Raw genomic sequence first — 18,439 nt, 5'->3', positions numbered from 1 at the left:
CTACTTCTTTTTAATAAAGTTTGACACCATTCATCTCAAAAAAAAAATCTATTTAATTGTTTGGTGAACCACAAAGTCTTTTTATAATATACTGTTAAAACTGACCAATTTTTTCTTAACTCATCGAATAAAACCATATGTTCAATCAAATTTGAAACAATAAACTATCTTGTTACATCAATATCTTTTTCAATTTAAATACCTGTCAACAAATAAACTTAACTTTAACGTTTTCAATTTAAGTATCTGTCAACAGTTCATAATACTATTTTCAAACTCAATAGTAGAGACATTCACTCCTCCTATATGTCATGATTATGCTTAATCCGCACAATTCTGAATGCATTACACGCTCTAACTTTGTCTTACATCATGTGAAAAGTGATCGGGAGTAAACAACACACTCTCCTTCTGAGAAACAAAAACGTTTATCATGGCAGCTACATGGGTCACCACACAAGTATAGTATAAAACGACTTGCTAGACTTGTATTCTTGAAGGGGGCCGTGACCACTTACCCAATTTTAGACTAAAAATTGCCTACTTACTCTACTAAGAGTTTTTTAATCCCATTTACCCAATCTAACAGTGTTTGACAGTATTGCCCTCATACTCTCTCTCTCTCTCTCTCTCTCTCTCTCTCTCTCTCTCACTGCTTCGTACTCATATCCCAAACTACAAAACCCTAAATTGCCCAACCTCTCTCTACAATTCCTCCATTTCTAGTGGTCTCCAAGATCCCCGATAAGTCTTCCATCTCCAAGATCAAGGCAACTGTTATGTTCGGCTTTGGATAGCAGTGCAGAAGACGTAGAACTGCGGAGGTTAGTATACACACAGGGCATTTCGTTTGAGCCGATCTAGACAAAGGCGACGCCGGTTTTGTTCGTCAGAGGTCCGGGAAGCTCCACGCTCCAAGTTCGGGTCTGGCCTTCACTGGTTTTGTTCATCAAATGTCCGGGAAGCTCCGAAGCTCCACGCCAGAATCGGGTTTGGGGTTATTTGCTGGCAGGGCTCAGATGACGTCACTCTGTTGGACGACGTCGTTCTGTTTTTTTTTTTTTTTGTTGTTGCAGTAAATTTGGCAGAAGGCTTATAAGGGAAGAAGAAAGAAGAATGAAAAAAAAAAGTTTTATTGAGTAGTTTTACATGTCTATTGCGGGGCAATAATAAGATTATTGGAGGCAATAATATGCATATAAATTGATCAATTGTGCCTGTAGTGTATTCATTTTGGATTTGGGAGTTTATGCAATTCACTGGAGGGCAATAATACCCCAATAATCATATTATTGGGGGTTCCATTGTTTTTTTTTTTTCGGTAAAATTGGGTTTTGGCTTTGGTTTGTTTGATCCCCGATTGTGGAAAATGAGAATAAGGGTTTGGTTTTTGCTTCGTTGTTCATGGTTTGGGTGATAGGGTGTCTGTTTGTGTATTAATTCATTGAGGATTATTGGCTAGTTTGTGTTTAAATTTCAATGTGAAGACACAGACCCTAATCGAAACTATGGCTTTTATTGTCAACTATTTTCTTTGAAGGTGCAAACTTTGATTTTTGTTACTTTCTGTATTTGGTTAGGCTTGCCGTAATGAATTTTTAATTATGGTGCTTCATTTTTCTTTTTAAAACGAAATTACTCTCTTATGTAGTATTATCGATTGAATTCAAAAAGTGATGTATTTGATTGTATAGATACTTAGGATGACAATACAAAGTCTGATAATGAAAATATAAACTTTGAGCTTTTATTGAAGTGTTGACAATGTGTCTTAGTGATTGTGATATATGTACAAAGTTTGCTATTCTACATTCTTTTGATTGTTGAGGAATTGTAGCATTTGTATTTGTCTGCACTCTGCAGTACATCAATCCTATTATCAAGAATTCCTATGCATGTGTGATACAAGTAATTTCATTTTGAAAACTACATTGTGCAGCTTCACCTTTGTCTCAAAAGTCCAAATCAATTAAGAACAACAAAGAAGCAAACAGTAACTTGGTCTTCTATGCGTCAAAGGTATGTGAACTTTTAGAGTAGCAAAATAAGAAACTTAATTGGTATGTTTGTTATCTTAGATTTTCTTTCAGGTAAAACTTTTATCTGTGGAGTCAGTATTGGTTCTTTTTTGAAATTTTAGATTATTGGGTGTTTTAAGTTTTATGTGTTTAGTGTATTTTTGAAGACTCTTGCTATTGCTAACTTTTGTTTTTTTTTTTTTATACAATATTGTAGCCAAGTTTCACAGGAATTGGATCGTATATGGTAATATACCATATTCGTTGGTTTTTTTTTATTTATTTTGATGCAGCTCATACCATATTGATTTTAATTTCTGCAATCTGAATTCATGGTAACATATGGGCGAGAGAAAATTAAGAGAGATTTTGTTCTTGGTTTTGATTTCTACTATTTGCGCGATACCACAGGTAAACCTTGCCTGTTGTAAATAATTATGGCTAATATCATGTAAATAGATGGAGAGTCATATATGCTTTTCACTATAGATTAGTGATTGATAGGATTGTGAATAGGAGTAATTGACGTTGCTATTAAACGTTGCCTATTTGTAAACATCATGTACTCCTATATAAACCCCCTCATGGTGAGATGAATACACACAATCTGATTCTCTGTGTCCAAACTCTCTCTCTCTCTCAAAATTTTTCTGTTTTACAACACGTTATCAGCACGAAGCTCTAACCCAAGCCCTAGCCAGAAAAAAAAAACCCCCCCTGCTGCAGCCTGTTTGCACGCCCCGAAACCTCTTGATTGGGACCTCAGATCAAAATATTTCCTTCATCAAAGTTGTTCGTCTCTACCTCTTCTATCTAATCTCCAAATTTCAGCTCTATTGGAGTCATTTTGAGACCTGTACATCATTCGAAGTGGGAGCTGTTCAGAAGAGAATCTGCTCCGTGTTCACGACTAGCTCTAAGATTTGGATCGAATAGTTTTGAGATTTGGGATTTCCTACCAAAAGAGGTGAATAGCTCTTGGATTGGCTGAGAAGACAACCTTCTCAGTTCTGCATATATAAACTGAAGATTCATCAGCTCTTCATCAAGTAATGTTTTCCAAAATCTAATTTTATATTCATGCTTATTGAGCCTATTGATTGAACATGAAAAATCCTCCATGATGCATGAACCCTAAATTATGATTGTTTTATTTGGAATATATTTACTTGTTCATGTTTTGGATTGTTTGTTTGGAAAAGAAAAAAAATTAGGATATTTGGCTGTAGCTATTTCTAGAACTTAGTCCAGTAGCACCAATTCACAACTAAAGAGCATCAATCAATCTTGCAAAAATAAATTATACTATTTATGGGATTCGAACCCAGACACAGTGTGTACCAGCACAGCATGTTGTCCACTGTGCCACTATGGCCAATTGGTAATTATCACCACCATTTAATATTAATACTGCCAGAAGCAGATTCAACTCCATTTAATTGGTGATTGATCAATTGATTCAATTCTTGTTTTGGTTTTGATTGACATTTATTCAAAACAATTGCCATAATAATTTCACAATGTAACTTTTATTACTACATCTGAATATTGTGTATTGCGTGAATTATGGGCTTAATTTTTGGTTATGCAAATTTGAATATGCCATTATAATTCTTTATGCTAGAAGCATTATGGGCTAAATTATTACACGATTATTACATAAACATTGTGCCAGAAGCATTTGCCAAATTTATTACCTCTACGTAATGCCAAAAGCATTAATGGGATTTGAACCCATTTCCTTAGGTATATAACCGCTGCATTAATTTATTTATGTTACGATTTAATAACATATATTGAATTTTGTTATGTTATAATCGTGAATATTAATAGAGGCTGAGTCAGAAGCTCAAATCAAGCCCAAAGTCATAACAACAAATTCGAGCCAGAAGCTCAGGCCCAAGTTGCAAGGCCAGAATAGAAGCTCACTACATGTTACCATGACAATAGTTATGAATCTTCTCAAACTAGGCTCATCCAGTTGGATGCGATGTCTAGGAAAGTTTCAGATGAGGCTGTGTACTTAAGTGAGCTTCGCTCCACCTAAACCTCATCCTTCCTTACCTGGTCGTATTCAATTGGAGTTACCAAAAGGGTAGACTAATAGCTTTTCATTCTTTGGCAGACCAGTTTGAGCTCAGCAGGCCTCACATATTCTTTGACTAGTGCATGAAAGCCTAGGTCACGAGCCCGCAGACTAAGCCCAATAGGCTTCACTATCAAGCCCACTCCTTCTTTGGTCCAGCAGAATCAAAATAAAAGGAAAAATGATTTCATATTGTAAATTGATTCACCATATTTAATATGTGTAATTAATTGCTAGAAGCATTTATTCACATAATTGTGTGATAATTAATCTGTTATATTACTAGCATGCAATTAATATCCACTACCACACAAAGTGAATCAGACAACAGTCAAAAGCCTGTTGTCTGAATGAAAATGGAGATGTTGTAAACTGGCGTGTTGTCTGATCTCCCCCATCAGACAACATTCTTTTTTAATTGTCTCTCTGGTCATTCACACAACATGTGTACCTAAATATGTGTTGTCTAAATTTACCAAATTTCGATTCATGACGGTAGTCTGTTGTCGGGTATGAACTCAGACAACAGCTTATTGTCGGGGTGTTGAGTGAAATTCACCAAGCACAACAATCTTTCCAAGCCTTTGTTGTCTGCTATATATTTTCAACGACAATATTGTATGAGACCTGATGTGTGAAGTAAACATCACACAAGCATTTTTGATTACCAAATGTTGTGTGAAATGTATTACAAATATCAATTTGCTCGATATGGTGTTGTCTCGGGTGAACCTCAGACTACATCTTCAATTACCGTGTGTTGTCTGAATATCCTAAGATAACAATTATCTAGATTCCAATGTTGTCTAAAATTCAATTAATATAACAAAATTAATTAAGCATGTGTTGTATGGGATGAATTTCAGACAACACATTTTTTCTTCTTGTTGTTGTCTGAATTAACAGTTATATAACAAGTTTGATGATACTGATGTTGTCTAAATGTAATTTAAGATAACATTAATGTTGATGAATTTGTTGTCTTGAATGAACCTCAGACCACAATATTCCTTCCTTCTTGTTGTCGGTGTTCCTTTAAGACGACAAATTGCTGGATGCCGTTGTTGTCTACACTAGCTTAAGATGACAAGTTGGTAGATGCAAATGTTGTCTGAATATCTTTGAGATGACAAGTTAATAGATGCCTATGTTGTCTGAATGGCTTAAGATGACAAGTTGGTATATAAAGGTGTTGTCTGAATTCTCCTCAGACAATAAGCTTTATTTGGACCTTTGTTTTGTGTTGTGTGATAGTTTGCACTACAATAGTTACATTCATATATATGTTGTTCGACTTGAGTTTGCACAATTGATCTGGAAATAGGCAGATATGAAATTCAAGGTTGTCATTTACTTTATCATTCTCATACATCATTCTCGCAAATCTTACATTATCAATTCAAAGTACAAGCATCAACTCATGTCCAACCAAATCCATAGAACAAAGTTTCAACTGAACTAAAAAAGAACATATAGCTCCATAAGTACCAAGCGCAATGCTTACATATATGTCTTCACCATAAACTTTGCCCACTCATTTCTGACCACATCAATATCTTCCTGGGTATATGTTGCTTTGCCTCTTCTCTCCCACTGAAATAAATTAGTTTGTAGTTAGTAATAGACAAATTTGCAAAAAGAATCTATAGCTGTACGTCATTGAGCATTATGTATTCTGGACAACCTTGACAAAGTTTTGTAATCTGAGCATATATGCCACTTAGTAATTGACATCAAAATTTCAATAACCATAATCCAAGCAACCAACAGCAAATGCAGTTATTATATATATGACATCTTCACTAAAACACATTCAAAACAACAACAACCAAAATTTAAGGGATTTTGGACTTTCCTGACATATCCAAGCAATCGACATTAACCAAAAAATTACATATACATGTCATTGTTGAACAAAAGACATGTAAAACAACAGCAACCAAAATTTCAAACATTCTGGACAACCTTGACATAATCCAAGCAACCAACACCAACCAAAAGTCATATTCACCCAAACACATGAAACACAATAGCAACCAAAATTTCAGTAACTATATTCCAAGCAACCTCAACTAGTATTACCTTGGTGAAAAAATCTAAGCTCTTATCTTCCACTATTTCCTTCATATATCTCATTACATAATATCCACAGTCTTTGTCTGTCTTTTGCTCAGGAATACCCTAAAAAAGTATATTAAATACCAACAATGGGCAAAACTCATTCGGGAATAACCAACTTCTCGAACAAAAATTATAAAAACTGTTTCAAAAAAAGGTTTCATAATCATACCGCACAGTTTTTCCAAGTAGTTGTCTTTCTGCCCTGCCTCTTGAGTTGAGCATTATGTATTTTGATGCCACTTTAAAATTAGCAGAAAATTTGTGTTAATATGCAGCTGAAACATCAGTTTAAATTAAGTCCATTACTACTAAAAACATCCACTTACTTATCAACAATATTCTTCCACTCTCCTGTGCAGAGTCTCCTCTTTAATGGATCCATGAAGTAGACAATGTCTTCTTCAGGACTGAGTACAGTTAGCATCCAATGACATCTTCAAAGCAGAAAAAAAAAATTCACATTTCAAGACAATGGACATCAAATCACAATATATTCAGGACCATATCAATTTCAGAAAGCATGTATCCAATGCATGGAGATTACATACCCAGAGTTACATGGCACCAAAATAATCTGACCACGCTTTGCTCGTTTTAGCCTATCGGCGATAGCACGGGAACACTCAATTGGACTGCCACACCCAATGGCACCAACATCTGTATTGTCCATAAATCCAACCATATATACCATTTTTGTTTTTTTCAACACACAATATAGGTAGCTACAAATGAAAGAACGCAACATTAAACCATAAGTTTTATGACACGTATATGTAAATTCCAACTAATGCGAGTAGGTTACCGAATATAGATGCCTATGCAGCTGCCCGATACTTCCTTCATGGTAACAAAGTTATTAATATCATGTTTGCAAATAAAAGTTTTGGAAGGATATCCGAAAATCTTTTCATCGAACTCGCAGATAATTGTTTGAGCATTTCTCATTCTTTCTTTGGCCCAATTGCATACCGCAATAAGAGATGCAGGAGTAGTTGGTGGCAGTGATGCAGTGTCTATATCTTCCTCTTCATCATCATCTTCAACTGCAATTTTTCTCTTCTTCAATCCTTTACTCTTTGCTGCCGTCTACTTGTGTAACAGAAAATGGTACAAATCAGTAGGGACAAGTCATCAAAGCAAGAATTAACTTTAAGGTACATTTAAATGAAGTTATAAGTACTATTTGTTACCTTAGACTCGCATTGAAAAATTATAAGGTTTTCAGGCCAGGCCACATAAGTCCCGATAGCATCTCGAACAGTCACTATTTCATCTTTGATCGGAAATGGAAGCTTAGCTTCATCCACTAGAGAAGTGACAATTGACACACGCCTATTTCCCTTAAGCAATGGAACAACATGGATAAGCTGGCTATTGTTTTCACCATTGACTTCTGTAATTGTTGCAATTGCTACAACATTATCGATTGAACCTGTAGCCAATTGGCACTCTTTCTCAATTGTTTCTACCTAAAAATGATAAAGTGTTATAATGAGACACTATATAAGATAGTTGATCAAATAATGTAACATGGCAGCATAACACATCATCTAACTAAACGATGTAATGGTTTAATGTAGAACACATTTACAATTACCTGAATTGAACCCTTCTGGATTTCCAGATCAACAACCACCTCACTATTTTTGACATCTTTCGCAGCAGCATTCAACTTCACTCCACTAATGGGATTCACATCTTTTACTGGCTCCTGAAGAGGAAGTTTTAAGTCCAAAAATTCTGTTGATGGCTCCTGAAGATGTTCTAAATCCAAAGACTTCTTAACAGTGGCAGAAATCAGTTTTTCAGTTCCCACAACGGCCTTCTCTTGCAAATTTGAACAACTTCCTTGTCCAGAACCCACTTGCTTGTCAATGGTGGAAACTTTGGGGGACTCAGTTTGCAAAGCACTCGCACCAAGCTTCTCTACTAACATCCTAAATCTCTCCTCCCAAATTGCTCGTTCTTCTGCTAATATCTTCTCCCTCTCTTGTTCCATTATCTTCTGAACACTTAACCTAACAGTTTGTTCAACACTTTGCTTTCGACGTTTTGGGAGGTTAAAATATGTAGATTTCCTCACACTACCTCCCACTCCTCTTACTACTCCAGTATTTTCAGGATTTCCTAATGCTAAGGTTAATACATCATCTGCACCCGAAGTGCTTAACTCTCCCTCAACCTCCTTTTTCTTCAAAGCAGCCTGAAAATACATGTGTTTGGGGGTGAGATATATACGAAAGTATTGATGGTGTAACATTACATTCAAAGGGCTGATCTCAAACCAAATTGAAACGACTTACAATTTTTTTGGCCTTCTCCTCTACCAAAGGATCTTTAAACCCACCATTCTTGTCCTGACGTGCCTTAATCCACATCGTTGCACGATCAAGTTCAGAGTCAGTCATACATCCAGACTATATAAATTGATCAAGTCAATATTTATACCATTGTATAATAAATCAGTATGTACAAACCATGAAACATGCAACTGATTACTAACCAGTTCTTCCTCCAATCCAGCGTATCCTTTACGTGACATCCGATGAGGATACTTATTTAAGGCCCTTTTTTTTTTTTTTTTTTCTATTTCTCATGCAGTTCCTACATAACAAGGTCCACTCATTACATGCTTAACTTGTAAACACTCAATCAATATGTACAAAATAGTAACTGCCAAATAGTTCTTACTTACCAGGAATGTGTTAGACAACCTATCCTTTACAAAAATCTCCCAATCCCGTTGATTAATGAAAATATAGTCCTCTGCAAAAATCAGCCAATTTTCATTTTTTTTGAACCTTGGATAGGTATGCTTCAAAATCTCCATATGTTCTCTGCAAAATTATAAATGTGATCAAAACTAACATTTTTAACTGCGAAAAGCTGTACAAATGTAAACAATAGATTGAAAGTGTAATTTATACTTACTCGAAGTATGGTCTTGCTTCCTCTATATTCTGTAACACACATAGATGTGCTAGCTCCAACTCCCTTTCATAGACAGATACAATAGTAGCACCAGATAAGGGTTTGCTGCAAGTTACATCAAATATGCCTACTGATGGGATGCCAACTGTATCTTCAGAAAGTGCACATTCTGAGCAAAATTCCACGGCTTCTTCAGCAATATAGGACTCAGCAATGCAACCCTCTGGATGGTTTCGATTTCTAACATAGCCTTTGAGGGTTTTCATGTACCGTTCAAAAGGGTACATCCACCTAAAGAATACTGGTCCACAAAGCTCAACTTCTCTGACAAGATGAACTGTGAGATGAATCATGATGTCGAAAAATGAAGGTGGAAAATACTTTTCAAGCTCACAAACTGTCAGAACGAGGTCTTCTTGCATTTTTTTTAGCTCTCTAACATCTATCACTTTACTGCATATAGCCTTAAAGAACAAACAAAACCGAATGATTGCATACCGGACTGGCTTCTCTAAACTTGAACGTATAGCAATAGGAAGTAGCTGTTGCATGACCATATGACAATCATGTGATTTGAGCCCCACCAGCCTTAGGTCCTTAGCCAAAGGCAGCTTGTCTTTTTTTTTTTCCCAGGTTCTGGTGCCAAACCAGTCCTTATGCCCATATCTACCATATCCAACCTAGCAGCGACTCCATCCTTTGTTTTTCCAGGAATGTTGAATAATGTACCGATAATGCTATCGCATACATTCTTCTCAATGTGCATGACATCGAGATTATGTCGAACCGGAAGAAATTTCCAATACTCAAGATCAAAGAATATGGACTTCTTCTTCCAACAAGGTCTGCTTTCATCGTCTAGACCCTTATATGTTGGAGAAGGGTTCTTTTTACCGAATGGTCGGTTCATCCCCTCAACCCTTTGCAAGACCTCTTCTCCACTTAAAGGTTCAGGGGCAGTTTCATATTCTGGTAGGTTATTGAACTCCTTAGTCTGCCTTCTATAAGGATGATGGCGCGGTAACCATCTCCGGTGAACAATATGGCTCATCTTTTGTCCATGAGACAACCGATGAGGTTTTGTGTTCTCACAGCATATAGGACAGCCATTGTATCCCTTAGTGACACTGCCCGACAAGTTCCCATAAGCAGGAAAGTCATTAATTGTCCAAAAGAGAACAGCTTTCAGTTTGAAGTATTCTCCTCTAAATGCATCATAGACTCCATCTATCCCATCCCACAAAGCTTTTAAATCATCAACTAAGGGCTGCAAGTACACATCAATGTCATTTTCGGGTTGTTTAGGTCCTGAAATCAGCATAGTTAGCATCATGAACTTCCTTTTCATGCACAGCCATGGTGGGAGGTTATACGTAACTAGTATAACTGGCCAGCAAGAATATCTATTGCTCAAAGAGCTGTGGGGATTGAAACCATCGGATGAAACTGCAAGTCTGAGGTTCCTAGGGTCATTGCCAAAGTCTGGCCATTTTTGGTCCACTAACTTCCAAGTGGGGGAATCTGCCAGATGACGCATAAACTCATCCTTCCTCCTCTCATACTCATGCCAAGTTAGGCTTTTGGAAGTTTTTGTGGACTGAAACATGCGCTTGAACCTTGGGATTGGGGGAAAGTACCACAATACCTTCCCAGGTACCCCTTGCTTCACAGTACTATCTTTCCCTAATTTCCACCTTGACTCCCCACATGTAGGACAACTAGTTGCATCAGCATGCTGTCCTCTATACAAAATGCAGTCATTAGGACATGCATGTATCTTTTTGTAGTCCATTCCTAATGAAACCAAAGTCTTTTTGGCCTCAGAATGTGAACTTGGTATCTCATTACCTTCAGGAAGAAACATGGCGATCATGATCAACGTGTCAGAATAGCACACATTAGACATGCCATGTTTTGCTTTAAGGTTATAGGTCTGTATAAGTGCATTTAATTTTGTGTGCTTTGTACAACCAGGGTACAAAGCTATTCTCCATCCTCAACTAGCTTCATGAAGTCATTCGATTCTACTGAAAACTGCTCATCCTCACCATTATCAACAAACTGCTCTTCCTCACCATTATCGATAAACTGCTCATCCTCACCAGCCCTATTTTCTCCCTGATCTTCCAGCCCTATATTATCTGCCCCATCTCCATCTTCTACCATATCAACAGTAGCTTCAGATATCCCTTCAATGGCATTCATCGTTGCCCTAGAAGGTTCTCCGTGCCATACCCAATCTTTGTAACTCTCATCTATACCATTCCAATATAGATGATCTTTTATCATCCTAGCTGATAAAAACCCATCTGTACCCCCACATTTAGCGCAGGGACAGCAGATATGATCTATATCGCTTGCATTCTCTACAGCAAACTTAAGGAATTCCTGAACACCTAGCTTATATGTATGTGATCTCCTATCAGCATGCATCCAAGACTTATCCATCTTAAAAAGAAAACAAACTTAAGTTTAGACAACTTAAAAAAGCATTCTCTAATGTATCAACACAATATATACACGAGTACTTATCCATATTAAAAATAAATAAAAAACTTCACATCTGCCAACTTCAAAAAGCATTATCTGATATATGTATCAACATAATGCAGCTACTTTAAAAGACGAAGAAAACCAAAAAATAGAAGAAGCCAATTCAATTCAAATGTTTCCGTATTCCACCAAAACATAAAACGTCGCATATTAGAAGGCTGCTACATATTCTCTTTTAATTTCCAAACCGGCCATTACTATATTTATAGACTAAGGATAATTAAGCCATATTATAAAGCATATATATACATTACATAACTGACAACCACAAGCAGCAAACCACAGTCATGAGGCCTTTTATACATTCATGTCCAAAGAAGAAAATAAGTGATATACCTTAAGGATAGCAAGCTTAATTTAGTCCAACCAACACCAGCTGACCTTCTTCAACCCTTTGAACTTTAGGCAAATCTACCTAACATGGTAACAAATTTCAAGATCAATATCATAACCACATCTTTGCTCCAGCGCAACAAATTAATGCTAGTAATCACACAATTCACTTACTGCAAAGTATTAAGCAACCATTGAATTCACTATATATCTCTATTTTGATAAAGTATCATGTTTATATTAGTTGCATTTTTTTAAGTTAGATAACAAGGAGAGGTTCTTCGGTATACAAGTTATTATTTCAGAGCATGTTCACAACTCAACAAAACGTGTGGCAAATAGTCTTGACAAGATGAAGGACAAGCATAGCAAAAAATACAAAGGGAAGCCCGAGCTATTAGACGATAAGACAAACCAAGCATGATACTCTCTTCACACTACAAGGTCTACAAGTGGCAGTTTCCCATTTCAAACCTATACAGCAGGTTAATACCCAACACAACCCATATCCAATTCTAAGTTTCTAACCTCCTCTCCCTAAGTCAATGCACACACACAATCTGAATAATGAAACATAACTAACCAGCTTCATCCTGAACTAAATCGAGTTGGCAATACATAATTACAAATATGAGTTGAAAAGAAGCAAAGCCGATGACAACTTAAGAGCAACAACCAGAAGCTTTTGATCCTAGTTAAAACAACAGAAATTGAAATGAATCGCATATTAGAAAACAAGGCAGCTAAACACAGTTTCAGTAATCAAGCTTGGTTCCACTTACATGAAGTCATGCAAAGATGGACTCTTGACTTAATTGCATCCCACTTGACCTTAGTTGACCTTTCCTTTTTTATGTTTACTGTTATCCCAAAGATGAGGCTAATCATATACACCATAGTCTAAAATCGCATTCAATGACTCTTAAACATTTCTCTAACTACACTCCTAAGTTTTCACAAGTGATCACCACCTAGTTGACAACACCAAAACCCTTAAAAGAACTGCTCAGAAGCTAAAAGTGTAGCCAAGTGATATAAATTTTTGATCTATTACGCACTACCAATAGCTTCTGATGATAAAAGATCAGGAATTTGTTGATCAGAAAGTTGCAATATTAGGATAACTGAAAATTATCCATCAAAAAATGTCAGTTCAAGTAAACTGTAGCTTCATTATCCATGTGAGCAATTCATAGGGCTAAAAACTCTAGTTGATAATGAAATGACGATTTATACATCTCTCTAGCATGTGGAACTGAAGCTTTTTGAAGAACAAGAATATGTTTACTATCAGTTTGCCACCATCTTTATCTGCTGACTAAAGAAACAACTTTTTTAAAAAAAAAAAATTTAAGAAACATCTCAACCAGCTTGTCAAAATGAAATCTTTGGTACACAAAGAATTCAGGCATGAGCAATATAAGAAAATTTTAGCGTTGTCCTCTACAAGATGCTGGATCAGCTATTTACTAGTGCCATCCTTGGAGTACACGAGGAACAGAAAATAGAAATTTATAGATACAATACCATTAGCCACAAGATCTTAGCTTCTGATAGGGACGTGTCATCTTGTCAATCTCCTAGAAGTCCAATGATGGATAGCAGCAGACCCTTCTAGATGTTCTAATATCTACCGGAAGCCTAACAGCTATAACTGCAGTCAGGTCAGGTATACCAATGGTTCAATACTTCTATAATGATTCTATACTTTTAGGTGTGTCTGATGATAACTTTGACATACCTAAACTACCAAAAATGCAATACCTTTTTTCTTGCTGGTGCAGTGCAGCAATGGATGTAAAAATGCTCAACTAAAATGGAAATTCAGGAGAGGAGCAACACAGATTTGCTGCCTCTGTATGGGGGAGGAGACACAGGAGACTAATTCAATTCCTTCCCAACAACCCTTTGCAGCTGTATATAAGGCAACAAAGAAGATGTCCCTTCCAAGTGAGTTTGAACAACAAAAACAACATAAGTCAAATTGGGTTCCACCCCTATAGCTCTTAACCAAGATCAGAGGCAAGTATGAGGACATGAAACAAATCTTGACCTCCAGCCTCCAAATCCCCAGCTGCTCTAGACTTTCACAACCTTCGTACTCAATAAAACCAGATATTTGAAATGCCAATTGCAGGGTGAACCTTTGATAATCGTTTCCCAAGATTAGAGAACCAATCTTATCCAATCTCATTGAACACATGATTCATGCTAATGGAATGGGAAATGTCTCAAGATTAGGGACTCACCTACATTCTGGGGTCTTGGTCTAGCTAGTAAAAGCAGTTAGAAACAAACATCACTATGAGCATTTACAAAGACAGTAACCAAACAAAATCAGAACAAGAAGATGAAGACAGACCAGAGGAGAAGAAGAGAGACAAGTCGGCTATCCTTCTTTACCCTTGGACCTCCCAAACACCACCCAATTCACGTTACAACTAGAACAAGCAATGACATCAACATCTCAAAATCTCAAACTCAAATAAAACCCAAACCTAATCATACCCAACAAACCCAGATTGAAAATTTCCAAACCCTAATAAAACAAAGGCCTAATTAAAGAGGGATACAGTACCTGTAGACTAATCGACCAGAGTTGATGCGGCCGTAAGCTTCGGCGACTTTGAGCTCAGGCAGCGGAGAGAGTAAACCACTTGGGTAGCGACTAAGCTTCAGCGACTTCGAGCTCAGGCAGCGGAGAGAGTAAACCACCTGGGTAGCGACTAAGCTTCGGCGACTTCGAGCTCGACCAGGTAGTGACTTCGAGCGGAGAGAGAGTGAGAGTGAGAGGCGGAGAGAGAGTGAGGCGAGAGCGAGAGAGAGTGAGGTCTGGTTTCGATAGGCTGCTGAGATGGTGAGATGGTGAGAGCAAAAAGGAGGGAGAATGACCTAATTTCTTTCAAGAAACGGAGGGAAGTTTTTGGCTTCGATACGACCAAGGAAGGAGATCTGCTAGCTCAAAAGGATTTGACCGATTTGTGTTTTGGGCTTTTGGCTACAAAAAATAAATATAAATTAAACTTTTTGGTTTTTTCTGATTTCTCAGACAACACATGTCCTAATAACTGTTGTCTTACAGTTATCAATTTCACCAAACTCCAATTGATTACAATGTGTTGGCTGAGTTTGAGAAGAAACGACAAGTATAACTAATGTGTCGTCTGACTAACTCAGACGACACCAAAATGTCGTATGTCGTCTGATACATGTCGTGTGATTCACTTTGTGTACTAGTGATCTCAATTGATTTGTGATTTCCAATTAGCCGATTTTTGATTTCCAATTAGTCAATTTGTGAGATATTATTACAATTTGCTCTATTCAATATCATTTTGTTACTTGCCAAATTATGTGTAGAAAATTTTCGCATTAGAATATATGTGTAGAAAATGCAGGTATCTGATGAACCAGTAGTTCATACATAAATCGAACTTGTAGTTTTGATAATGCCATTTAACAAACTTGAAGTTTCTTTCATAAATTCACCACACATGATAAAACCAGTAGATTTTACATGTCTAATCCGATTTTTCATACTATGTTATAGAACCTGAAGTTCTCATTACTTGCTTATGGATGATATTATCCAAAGCACTAATATTATTTGTTCCTTTCCTGTAAGAAATGTCAAATCTCAACATGTTTGACTTTGTTGCTCTGGAGGTCTCCAGAAGAAACTGTCTAAAGTGAACTCAAGGTGTAAAAATTCAACTGACTGCAAAGAAGATGAGATCAACAATCAATGCTAACAATGTCGTCATTGAGGCTTTTAATATGAGTGCCATAATTTTCAAAAAGGAAACATATGGAGTAAACACTCCAAGTTGAGTATCCGATGAAGAGGATATACAGACTCTTTGGGTCGCTCCGGAAGAGCACTTTCACCATCAGATGACCATTTCTTGCTTGAAGCATGACATGATTGGCAAAACGAAATTAACCTTTATGACCGTCTGCCACTTGGCCAAAGTCCAAGATGCCACGTAATTAGGCTCCACGTGGTAGGAGCTATGATGCCATAACTCAGCAAGCCCAAGTAGAAAGGAACATTGGTTCGGCCTGTCGCCACCAGAATCAGCATGATCTTTGTTATCGATGTGGAGGAATTGACTGCTGGTCCCGCACCTGTTGTGCGATAGCCGAAGCAGTAGATGAGTATTACGCCGGTCGCGGAACTCGAAATACCAACTTTATTGAATGGTAATTTTCTATCGATTCCACACTAGAGATCATGGATTTTCAGGCAGTTACTGAACATACCGAGGATTAGAACTCGAAGACATGGGTATAATTGGTCCCTTGAGTCATATCTATTTCATCTTAATGAATGAAACATCTTCGGATTATTTTTGGTGATTTATGTTTTCAATCATTTTGGATTATGAAAATGTGGTTATGTTCGAATGTATTCAATTCAATAAACTTATTTATACATGTCATCCATTGAATTAAATAAATGAATAGACATATTCTGTGGGGAAGTTTGTTGTCTGGTTAAAAGTGCTATTACACACACCATACTCCCAGATCGGAGATGTTTTTCAAACTTATTGTCTATTCATACCTCTGTGGCAACCGTATCAGGGCAATCCAACCTGATAGAGGGCTACGACAAAGCCTACTTTATGTTGTCCAATGGTACTAAACTTACCATTAATGAGGCCTTATATTCTCCACGTTCCAGAAGAACGTTATTGAGTATTAAGGATATTCGAACCAACAATTACCACGTTGAAACCACTGAGAAAAATGCGTGGAATATCTTTGCATAACCTTCGAGTGTGCGGCCAGAAGAGTACATTGGAGAAATTGAAATCTGTTAGCTAGAAGCTAACTAATTCAAGCAACTACTTGCTATGGCATGACCTTTTGGGACACCCAGGTCAAAGTATGATGCACTGTATCCTCAACTCATCGCATGTACATCCCCTTCTGAATAAGGGTCCTGTATATAATGACACATTATGCCATACTCGTTAAGAATATTTAATACTAGACCATCATATGCAAAGACTAGTACATACACCACCATTTTTCTGCACAGAATGCAAGGGAAATTTGTGGACATATCCAACCACCATGTGGACCAGTTAAATATTAATGGTTTTGGTTGATGTATCGACAAAGTGATCACATGTTACACTATTGTCAGCAAGAAAACGCTGCTTTTGCTAAACTCTCGCCCAGATCATGAAATTGAGGGCTCACCACTCGGATTATCTCATAAAGTCCATAAGACTTGATAATACCGGATAGTTTACATCGAAGTCTTTCAATGATTATTGCATATCCTTTGGGATTGATGCTGAACATTTAGTTCCCTATGTTCACACCCAAGATGGTCTCGCAGATAGAATCTTGGTAATGCGCACTAAGCTTCTAATTTCTGCATGGAGCTATGCAATCTTGCATGCAGCTATGTTGGTCTTGTTGAGGCCCACTGCTACCCAACCTTACTCCGCGTTACAGTTGGTGACTGGGTATGAACCTGATGTTTCACACTTAAGCGCATTTGGGTATGCAGTCCACGTGCCAATTGTGCCGTCACAACGTACAAAATTGTGTCCTCAACAAAGGATGGGCATATATGTCAATTATGAATCCCATCCATTATGTGCTCTTTAGAGCCCTTGACAGGCGATCTCTTTACCGCTAGATTTGCGGATTGTCACTTTGATGAGACAGTCTTCTCACCGTTAGGGGGAGATAAGAACATTACAGTTCCTGATGAACGACGTGAATTGACGTGGAATGTCCCCACTATGTCTCATCTTGATCCTCGAACCGCACAATGTGATAATGAAGTGTGGAGAATTCTAGATCTACAGAGTGTAGCCCAAAATATGCCAAATGCTTTCTCTGATCTAGCAAAAGTGACGAGATCATATATACCTGCTGCAAATGTGCCTGCAAGGATAGACGTCCCTATAGGATGTGTCATCCCAGATGGACGAGGTACAACCATGGCGGCTAACCAGTCATATGTCCTTGCCCAGAAGTGAGGTAGACCATTAAGGTTGAAGGATTCTTATCCCTAGAAGAGGGTAAACTTGGCACAAACGAATCCTCTTGACATTGCAATCTCAAATCGATTCATCTCACGAGATAAATCCGGATTATGGGTATGTCCTAGAAGAGACTATGTTGGGGGACGCTCCAACATTTGAACCCACTCCCGAGAATAGAGAAATCTCGGTAAATTTAGTGAGATTTGGAATTGGAATGAGATCATCATCGATGATGTATTTGTATTTGTGGTGGTCACCGAAACTATAACAAGCAATGAAATTGAACCTTGCTTTGTTGATCAATATCAATGAAGAGACGACTGGCTAAAAAGGGAAATAAGCAATCCAGGACAAATTAGATTCCTTGACAAAGAGAAAGGTGTTTG

At 37.3% G+C, this 18,439-nt stretch overlaps 1 protein-coding gene across 1 annotated transcript; it reads right to left on the bottom strand.

Annotated features, from left to right (window-relative positions):
* Window positions 1-5,521: 5,521 nt before the first annotated feature.
* On the bottom strand, window positions 5,522-6,716 carry LOC112169491. Its single transcript, XM_024306526.2, has 4 exons — window positions 6,552-6,716; window positions 6,395-6,464; window positions 6,187-6,285; window positions 5,522-5,697 (listed from the first exon to the last, which is right to left on the bottom strand). Exons 1-4 carry the CDS (start codon window positions 6,647-6,649, stop codon window positions 5,605-5,607), a joined length of 360 nt encoding a protein of 119 aa, XP_024162294.2. The 5' UTR covers window positions 6,650-6,716; the 3' UTR covers window positions 5,522-5,604.
* Between the last annotated feature and the right edge of the window lie 11,723 nt (window positions 6,717-18,439).

This window comes from Rosa chinensis, chromosome 6 (assembly GCF_002994745.2).
Source record: "Rosa chinensis cultivar Old Blush chromosome 6, RchiOBHm-V2, whole genome shotgun sequence".
In the NCBI taxonomy this organism is placed as follows: domain Eukaryota; kingdom Viridiplantae; phylum Streptophyta; class Magnoliopsida; order Rosales; family Rosaceae; genus Rosa; species Rosa chinensis.
The sequence above is the reverse complement of the archived record's forward strand: the minus strand, read 5'-3'. Positions and strand labels throughout refer to the sequence as shown.